This window comes from Procambarus clarkii, chromosome 63 (assembly GCF_040958095.1).
Source record: "Procambarus clarkii isolate CNS0578487 chromosome 63, FALCON_Pclarkii_2.0, whole genome shotgun sequence".
Taxonomy (NCBI): Eukaryota; Metazoa; Arthropoda; class Malacostraca; order Decapoda; family Cambaridae; genus Procambarus; species Procambarus clarkii.
This window is the reverse complement of record NC_091212.1, coordinates 4,453,094-4,463,284: the sequence shown is the minus strand read 5'-3', so window position 1 is coordinate 4,463,284 and position 10,191 is coordinate 4,453,094. Positions and strand designations below refer to the sequence as shown.

The following is a 10,191-nucleotide window of genomic DNA, read 5'->3' as shown; positions in this document are numbered from 1 at the left end:
TCTGGGTGTACTAACCTAGTATATGTTGCGTGTGTGTGTGTATACTCACCTAGTCTCACCTAGAATATCTTGTGTGTAAGTTCTCAACTAGTACTCACCTAGTATACCTTGTATGTGTGTATTCACCTAGTATATCTTGTTTCTGGGTGTACTAACTTAGTATATGTTGCGTGTGTGTGTATACTCACCTAGTCTCACCTAGAATATCTTGTGTGTAAGTACTCAACTAGTACTCACCTAGTATACCTTGTCAGACCTTGCCTATACCCTATACAGACCTAGTGTGTGTGTACGATCATATGTGGCATTCTTCCAAGAAAAGGAGTTAGAAATGAAACGGTATAATCAGATCCTTTTATACAACACATTGAGAAAGAATAAAGGTTAAGTGTGGTATCAGTAAGATTTACACACTAGTCCACACTTGCGTGGTGTACAATGTAAGTGGAGGCAGAGTTGGAGGGAGGGAAATGTAGTTGGTGGACCTGTGGTCAGGGTGGCTCCAGAGGTAGGGTGTCAAATTTCAGTGTTTATGGCAGGGTAAGGGAATGGTCGTCGTTGGTCTTGTGATTCAATATTTTCTTGTTGTCGCTAAGTTACACTTTTTCAGGTCTATATAGTACAATGGCCAGTCCTCATGTACCTAGTAATTATGTACCTTAAATTATGTACGTAAATTATGTAATTATGTTCATGTACCTAGTAGCTAGTAGTTATAGTGTCAGTTGGGGGTTAATGGGCCAGGCCGAGTGTGCCTGTGCCCCACAAATATCACCCTTATTGCTGACTAGTTGGTATAACGGCTTTTCCCAAACCTCTCTCTCGCCAGAATTATACTGACATGTGAATATCTTTGGCAGTTGATGAATCCTAAATATAAATAATAAATAAATAAATGTTTATTTAGGTAAGGTACATCCATACAAGAAATTTTTACAAAGATTGGTGGACTTATAGATAGATTCATACATTGCATAACTGCATGGCATAACTGGCAATCCCCTCATAGTGTTCAAGTGAGAACTGGATAAGCACCTCCAAAGGATACCCAAGTATGCCAAGTATGCTGCCCTGAGGAACACCAATGTTGATGGGTAGGGTGGGAGAAATTGAATTATTCACAGAAACATACTGGAGCCTGTCAGTGAGGTACGTAGGATTTGAGGTATTGCAGGGAATACAAGACACTGATCACTGGTCTCCCATTTGGTCCTCATTGCTTTATCTTACTATTATTGAATGTCAATAACCGTATTATGCAATTTCAATTTCTTCTATTGCTTTCTTTATTATGCACCCCATACCCATCCCGTGGGCCGTGGTGTAAAGGATTACAGAGGCACATAATCGGTTCAGGACCGGAACCCTCTAGTTCGTTTAGCTAAGCAAATAACAATGTTTGACGCTAGTTACAAAATTATTAATGTTGTATACACATGTACACACACACTCATACATACATACATATATATATATATATATATATATATATATATATATATATATATATATATATATATATATATATATATATATAATTATACCAGTATAATCTAATAATATATACTGGTCTAATAAAATAATTAGACCAGTTAATACTCTCACTCGTTGTGTTAGGATATGTTAGCTTGATAAAACTGACTGTTCATTGTTGAGAAATGTGTTAACAAACAATATATCTGACTTATCAAGACTGTAGCTTGCTTAGCAAGGAACTTTTTTTAAATTTGGGTTCAGTTTAACTACCGCTCAAGGGATGAGTAATTGGGGCATAATAAAGGAACTAAGCTGATAAAATGAAAGATGGGGGATCAGCCATTACACGTGTTAATGACTCTTGTATAGTTGTGTAGTTAAGGACATCAGGGTAAAGGGGTAATGGGCATTGTGGTTGATTGTTCTACCTGGGAATCCTCCACTGTTTTATATCTTATGTATGTATGTATGTACTAACCTAGTTGTGGTTGCAAGGGTTGAACTTTGGCTCTTTGGTCCCGCCACTTGAATACATACACTTGAATACATACACTTTCCATACACTTGAAACTGTGTATGGAATCAGCCTCCACCACCTGTGTCCCCTTGTGCGTGTACCACATGTGTTAAATAAATGTATGTATGTATGTATGTATGTACGTATGTATGTATGTATGTATGTATGTATGTATGTATGTATGTATGTAAGGAGAGAGAGAGAGAGAGAGAGAGAGAGAGAGAGAGAGAGAGAGAGAGAGAGAGAGAGAGAGAGAGAAAGAGATGAAGATCGAGACAGAGAAATAGATATAGACAGAGTCAGGGAGAGAATGTTAGACACAGAGACGTATAGATAAGGATATGCAAAGTCAGTGAGAGAATGACAGAGATAGAGCGAGGAAAGAGACAGAGAGATAGGCTGACACAGAGAATGTCAGAAACGAGGAGAGGCAGAGACAGAGGGACAGGGACAGACGGACAGGGCCAGAGGAGGGACGGGGGAACAGAGGGGGAGCAGTGGGACAGGGAGGGAGACAGGGACAGAGAGGGGGACATGGACAGAGACAGAGACAGAGGGACAGGGTCAGAGAGGGGGACCGGGGGACAGAGGGAGGAGAGGGGGGCAGGAGACCAAGAGAGAGGGGACAGAGGAGAGACAGGGACAAGGGGACAGAGATGGATAGGGGGACTGGAGGAAAGGGAGGGGGACAGATGATGGACAGCGGACAGAAAGAGTGGGCAGGGGGACAGAGAGGTACAGGGGACAGAGAGATGGACAGGGGGACATAGAGGAACAGGGGGACAGAGAGTGACAGGGGGACAGAGAGAGGAACAGGAGGACAGAGAAGAACAGGGGGACAGAGAGAGACAGGGGGGACAGAGACAGGGACAATGGGATAGAGAGGGACAGGGGGACAGAGAGATGGAAAGGGGGGACAGGGGGACAGAGAGGGGGAAAGGGATCTGGGACAGAGGACAGAAAATGTGGGCAAGGGGACAAAGTGAGGGACAGGGGACAAAGATGGACAGGGGGACAAAGATGGACAAGGGGGACAGGAGGAAAGGGGGGAGATGTATGAGGGGAAATGTTTGCGGAAGATGGAGAAGGGGTATTTAGAACGGTAAGTTAGAGAGGGGGCAACTAAGGCCCATCATTGAAAAACAAATGAGCATCATTGCAATAGCAGGAGCCACGCACATCTTTAGCCTGCGTTGTTGAGACATTGTCAATTAAGCGGTGTCCAATAGCAGTATCTTCGGTATTTAAGCGTTACCTTAAAAAATACTGGAAATATTGAAAGCTATTAATCCCCTTGTGCAACGCACACAAGAGGCAACAGCTTCTAGCTCTACAAGCCGCAATATAAAATAGAGAATAGGCGATTGTTTTCACTCACAGTGTAATAAACCCACGGACCCACCCACCCGCTGAAGCCGTAAATGCCAAGACATTACTTCCGTTTAAAATTAAGCCGGAATAATCCTCAGGTATGTGGAGGATGTGGGAGGCCTTTGATCAACCACCGACTTCCTGCCCCGTCGACGGGGCCATCAGCCCTCAGTGTGCCCTCAGCCAAAATAATGTGAAACATGTATGTGGGTGTATTAAATATTTTAATTTATTATTTCCAAGATTTAGCTGTTAGCTCTTGGACCCCGCCTTTCTAAGCGTCGGTTGTCTAATGTACCGACTCTCGGCCTCTTTTCCTCCATCATATCTAAACAACATATATTTTTATCTAACACACTCACACATCCCCAAGATGCAGCCTTTAGCAGCTTCCTGACTTTCAGGTTCCTATTTACTGCAAGGTGAATAGAGGCATTAGTGTGTGTATGTTTGTGTCTGTGTGTGTGTGTGTATACGTGTGTGTGTGTGTGTGTATACTCACCTAGTTGTGGTTGCGGGGGGTTGAGCTCTGGCTCTTTGGTCCCACCTCTCAACTGGCAATCAACTGATGTACAGATTCCTGAGCCTACTGGGCTCTATCATATCTGCATTTGAAACTGTGTATGGAGTCAGCCTCCACCACATCACTGCCTAATGCATTCCATCTATTAACTACTCTGACACTGAAAAGGTTCTTTCTAACATCCTAGTGGTTCATTTGGGTACTAAGTTTCCACCTGTGTCCCCTTGTTCGCCTACCACCCGTGTTAAACAGTTTATCTTTATGTACCCTATCAATTGCATTTCTCGCAGCCTGTCCTCGTAACTCATGCCTCTTAGTCCTGGGACTAGCCTATTTGCATACCACTAAACTTTTTCAAGCTTCGTCTTGTGCTTTTTTTTTTTTTTTTTTTTTTTGAGATATATACAAGAGTTGTTATATTCTTGTACAGCCTAGTACTAAGTATATGGTGTTTGGCTAGATAAGAGTAAAACTGCTTGTAGATTAGTTTTTCAAAAAATGTTGACAAGTTAGGCAGGATTGATATAGGTCTGTAATTGTTAACATCTGTGAGATCACCACATTTGTGTACAGGGGTAACTCGCTTTTTTTAGGATAACTGGAAAGGTTTGGAGTTCAAGTGACCTGTTGAAGAGCATGAGAATTCTTTGGAGACAATTCCTAACCTATACTTCTTCTCAAGGTCATGTTTTTTATTAATGGGTTTAAGTATTCCCTTTGTAAGCAAGGGATTGTTAAGCCTTTTGGTTATGCTTACAAAAAAGTCACAGGACAGACATTATCAGCAGCAGTTATAAAATTGTCAATAGCAGTTTCATTGTGCAGCCTAAAACTTAACTCCCTTGACTCTAGAGGTATATATATTAGGTTTAGGTTAGGTTTTTTTAATTAAACCAGCCAGGATGAGTGAAGCCATGAAGGGCGTTTTTATTAATTAAAACACCCAAATGTTGGGTGCTTCAGGTGTTGTTCCTCTTGGATGATCTTGTACCTCTCTGTCTCACACCTGTAAGAATGAGTGATATGGTTAAGGGGGAAACAAAGTGCAGGCAAGGCAATGGAGGCCAGTAGTAATCTTAGGGCTAGGATAATTAGAAATTAGAGAAATTAAGTAAGAGAAATTAGCAAGAGAAATCAGGTAAAATTTATTATACTTAACTTTTGTATCATGAGTTTAGTAGTAAATCTTCATCTTCATCATCATCATCTTCACTGTCACAAAGCTCCAGGTAGGGCTCGGAAACATCAACATCCTCTTCCTGGTATCCAAATAAACGCTTTGCATCACTCAGCTTGTCAGAACACATCTTTTGCCCTTGCTTCAAAAGAGCCAAGATTCCACTCTTATTTTTGGTTGATAGGTGCTTCTCTTCAATAGTGTACTTGTTAGGATCCTGTAATATATAGACTATTTAATGGGGTTTAAGACATTTACAAATTTCCCTGAAAATACTAAAGAAATTAGAATAAATAAATAAAGTTTTCGGTAAAAGTTCAAATATATGTAAAACACACCAGTACAGTATATGAAAACCATGGAATTGTCTACCTGTCAAAGTTGTAAATAGCAAGACAAGTATAAAATTCTGCTGGATAAATGTTTATGAAGAACTGAATTGCAACACACATTTAGGCTGTTAGCTTACCTTGCTTAGATATGAAGGAAAAATTCCACATAACAACTCTTCAGTATGTTCGGTTAAAATCTCTCTCTTATTCTTGTAATATGCGAGATAATGCAGCATTTCTTGAACAGTGTGTTGTTGCTCTTCTCTGGATCTCTTCTGAAGCTCCACATCTTCTACTGCCTTCTTTTTTTGAGCAAGGGACACTAATAAAAGAGGAAATTTATATTTACTGCAAGTAAACTACAACTCAATTTAATGTAATTACAGTTTAGGTACTTGCATTATACATACTATACATAGTTTATTGTGCAGTATCAACCTGATAAAAACCTACGGATTATGATACTGCACCTATTTTACAAACAGTAGTGATGATATTTTACTTCAAAAATAAGTAAAGCTTATCCATTATGCATGCTAAATGTTAGTTATCTTGATAAGGCCGAATTGTAACCCCTGATAAAATGAGATGTAGTTACATACCATTTTGGCTATGATGAGGCAATAAATTGTGCCATGGCAGGATACCTTCTATTGCATCCTTTTCACTGAGAATTTCAGAGTTTTCACTATTGTAGATTTTTATGAAGCCTTGAAGCTTTTTCCTATCACACTCATTTCTGTGCCGGAGGGAAGAGCGCATTTTACTGGATGCTGCAAATAAAGTTTTTTGGCTGAAAGTTTTAAAGTTGTTAAAAAAATTTCCTCATCATTTACCTACATAGAAATTATAGACAAGAGCTAAATAGAAATTGCTTCAGAGTTAACAAAGAAATAGTAAGCCTACCTGCATCAGTGGCAATCAGATTTTTGCGATGCCCGATAGAGTCTGCAACTGCCTCGATAGAATATTTTATGTTCTTCGAGGTTGTTCCAGTGTTTAACTCTAACTCCTTACAAATCATTTGTAGGTCAGATCGCCATTCTTGAATCAATGACTTTTGAACATCAAGTTTGTCGATCTCATTTGAAACTGTTATTTCCGTCTCTCTGGCCTATTTGAAAATATAATAAATTTAATGAACAAATCACATTAACCATGATGAGTGGTTCGAACCTATGGGCTTGGCATTCCCAGATGCTTGCTGTAGTTGAATGCGCCACAACATGGTCAAAAGAATTGCAACCTAGGGTACTAATGAACCCACAATTCAATTTTTGTTAATTATGCACCCCCATACCCATTCCATGGGCGGTTGTGCATGCAGTTTCCCATGTACTTGGTCTGTGTCCTCCAGTAGTTTTACCTCTGATGGCCCTTTCAATACACATAGAATTCATATTATTGTGATATATCAATACATGGAGAAAGACATTGAAATGGGGGCATCAAAGGCAGAACTACTGAATGACAGAGACCGAGTTCATGGGGGAATTGTGTGAAACCTGGTTTGGCTTCAGTGGAAGCCTTGGGATCCTTGTGGGTGCAGTAGTACTCCAAGTTGCAATTCATCTGACCATGTCGTGGCGTAGTGAACTAGAGCATGCATCTGAGAGCACTCAGTGCATGGGGTTCAAACCCTCATCACAGTTCCCGTGATATATCACGATACTGTGATTTCTCTGTGAACACATTTGATATATCTCGGAATCATACATTTAGGTTAATTAAATACTATATACTTTATACAAATTAACCTTATTGATATATTGAAAAAGTTCAAGCAGTTAATTCAAGGAAATGGTCGCTAATTTATAATGGAAAATATATGTAGTACATGATCTGAACACATAACTAACCTATAAATGCATTATAATACCTTTCACATATAAATGCATTATAATAAGTTTCAAAATAAATACAAATAAATAAAATAAATATATATTATTTTTAGTACCTTTCTGAGTCGAGTAACTAATGCACGAGCCAGTCCATCAATTTTTCGATGGTTCCAAAAGACTGCACCCTCTGTGAGTTCTTCTGTTCTTTCTGAGAAAAATATTTATAGCAATGAACATCTTGAAGAGCATAGATTAATAACAGTTTCATAACATACCTTTACTCACCAAGACCAACTCAAGTTTGACCAATATGTTTTCATTCTTTTATTGATTATTTGAGGGAGTTGATACTTATTGAATACTGAATACAAATCGCATTATACTGATTACAGGGCAGGTAAAATAATAAAAAACTTGATCAGATGAACCATATAAACAAATACCAGCTTTCAGCATGTTTTTAGTTGTAGAGTTGTATCGTGAGAGGTATGCAAACACTTGCTCTGCCTCTTCCCCTAAAGTCATGCCACTTCCTTCTTGCCACCGCCCTCCATATAATACCTTTAACATAAAAGTATACAGTAAAAAAAAATTCAAATTATTGTACAAAAATTAAAAGCCTCCTACTATATTAAATGATACGTATATCATTAATCTTAAACAATCAGAAATCTTAAATTTTTTTACACAAACTGTACTTATTATATTTAATGTAATGTATACATTACATTAAATTTAATTAGTATACATAAATGTAATGTTATATTTTTATTTACCTGACAATACCAAGCATGTCCTTTTGCATGTAGGACTCCTAAAAATGGCTTTGCTTGTGGCTAATATTAAACAATGGGTAATGGGGTATCAAAAAATGTTTTATATGAAGAATTCTGATGCACTGCTAAATTTTACATAAAACAAAAATTTACATGGTGTTAGATAAATAAAATGATGATATGGATGCAATTGAAAGGCAAACTATAAAGACATACTCAGTTAAAAAATATGTCATATGACAATGTATATTTATATGTGCATACTTTATTTATAAGAACATTAATTTGAAGACAATATAATTCATTATAATATAGTGTGTGTAGAGAACAAAAGAATACTATACATTAAGTATCTGTAAAGCACATTTTATTACCTCCCAACTTTGTTGTAACGATACAGCTTCTTGTTGCCATCAATATGTACTGCTAAAGGGGTTTTATCACAAGCAGGACACTCATTGTCAGCTTCTCCTCTAATTTTTCTCAGCTCATATTGCTGGAATCGCCATTCGAAGAACACTCTCTTCGAAGTTATATAATTAATGGGTCCAATCTAGGAATAGAATTTTTTAGATGGTGACATTTAAAATGCATATTATGACATAAGATAAATAAACAAAAAAAACATTCCATTTTGTGTTTGAACAAAATTAAAAACTAATTATTAATAAATGAATATACATTACTACAAAATTTTGATAATTTTTGTATTGAAATATAAAACTGAAAATATTAAGAATAACGGTATCAAAACATACACGCCCACGAGAAGCACCAAAGGATTCCAGTGCAGTGACTAATGCCCGAAATGATGTTCCAGGACAATTTCTTTTTATATGGTGCCATGATTCAAGCAGACTGGTGCTGTAGAATGTGCTGCTCTTTCCTAATGATGAATAGAAACCAGACTTGTGCATGGTCTTGCCTAGTTGTTGATGCTCATATCCACAGTGGCATGTATAGATTGGAGTATAGAGGTCATACCTTCCTGTAGTTTAAAATACAGTGCATTGAGTGGTGTGGCGACTTGCTAAAATAGTGATGTAAAAATTAACATTTATAGCAACAAAAATTTCAAAATGTATTGTGATTCAGGAATATCCGGTAATGGAAATAAAAGGGTAAATTTTAAAGTTTATTTACCCATTATAGTGATGAAGATGCAGAGATTGCTGGAGCTTGAAATTTTAAACTTGCAATCTGTGCAGTTGGGGCAAGAATTTGGTGGTTGGGCTGGTACAACAGGTTCTGGTAACAAAGAAAAGGAAGACAGTTTGACAAAATGAGTTTTATGGAAAAGAATTTCAGACTGAATATTTCATTGTTTCTTGATTGTACAAAATATTGACATTATTCTCCAGATAATGACTGAGAAATTCACAGAAAAGAAACAATCAGACGATTAAATCAATCTATAAAACCAAGTGTCAGGTTTAAACTTTAAGACTTCTCCAAATGTTGTAATGACTGAAATGAAACATTTATTCATTTTATTTTGTTATACCAAGATAATCGTAGCTCTAGACTGGGATTGGGAAGTAGAAGTAATCTCGGAACAAAGTACGGATTTTATACAGGTATCGTATACTTACTCCAGTGAAAGATATTTCCTTCAGGGCACACAGTTTGTGTCGGGTCTAATGGCTCATAAAAGCCATTTTTCCAATATAATCTGTGGTGGAAAGGCATGAGAAAATGTTGCATTTGGTCACAAATGTGACACAAAAATGCAAAACAGTCTTCACATTTGATGCTTGCCTCACAATTTGTACATTGTACACAAACTTTACCTGATGAAAAAAGGGGTAATTATTTATACTAATTTTAAATACTGTATACCTAACATTTTAAACAATCTGAAGTCTAAATGTATTAATAGAGTGTCATTAATATGCATATGATGCTTATTATACAGTATAACCTTAATGAACACAGCAATATTTAATTTACCTTTATCTGGAACACCCAACTCAGACAATGTCCAATCGAACAGCATTGCCCTGCTTTCTCCCCAATTAATCTCTGCATTTTTTCTTCTTTTTTGCCAGTCAGAAACACTTGGCTGAGAATCTTTAATTTGTTCAAGTTCTGCAGCAAGTACTTTGAAATATGGGATTAAAAATTAGTAAGAAAAATTTGTAAGTGAAAGGAATGATTAGTATAATATGTTAAACAAAA

The 10,191-nt window shown here is 37.4% G+C and overlaps 1 protein-coding gene across 2 annotated transcripts; it reads right to left on the bottom strand.

The window, feature by feature from the left end:
- Positions 1-4,789: 4,789 nt before the first annotated feature.
- LOC138354469 (uncharacterized) lies at positions 4,790-8,524 on the bottom strand. 2 transcript variants are annotated; one of them, XM_069308668.1, is made up of 8 exons: positions 8,388-8,524; positions 7,681-7,798; positions 7,354-7,445; positions 6,303-6,510; positions 5,999-6,169; positions 5,534-5,718; positions 5,048-5,281; positions 4,790-4,895 (listed from the first exon to the last, which is right to left on the bottom strand). In XM_069308668.1, exons 2-7 carry the CDS (start codon positions 7,760-7,762, stop codon positions 5,054-5,056), a joined length of 966 nt encoding a protein of 321 aa, XP_069164769.1. In that variant the 5' UTR covers positions 7,763-7,798; positions 8,388-8,524; the 3' UTR covers positions 4,790-4,895; positions 5,048-5,053. The 2 variants fall into 2 exon arrangements, with proteins under 2 accessions (XP_069164769.1, XP_069164770.1); XM_069308669.1 differs by lacking the exons at positions 4,790-4,895; positions 8,388-8,524 and adding an exon at positions 8,014-8,302 and having other exon boundaries at positions 4,902-5,281.
- Between the last annotated feature and the right edge of the window lie 1,667 nt (positions 8,525-10,191).

Excerpts from the sequence above, each read along its gene's own strand:
- LOC138354469 (XM_069308668.1), bottom strand. The coding sequence starts at position 7,762 with ATGACTTTAGGGGAAGAGGCAGAGCAAGTGTTTGCATACCTCTCACGA. Across the intron at positions 6,511-7,353 it reads TAGTTACTCGACTCAGAAAG|GCCAGAGAGACGGAAATAAC; the intron begins GTACTAAAAATA and ends ATTTTCAAATAG. Across the intron at positions 5,282-5,533 it reads TTCCTTCATATCTAAGCAAG|GATCCTAACAAGTACACTAT; the intron begins GTAAGCTAACAG and ends TATATATTACAG.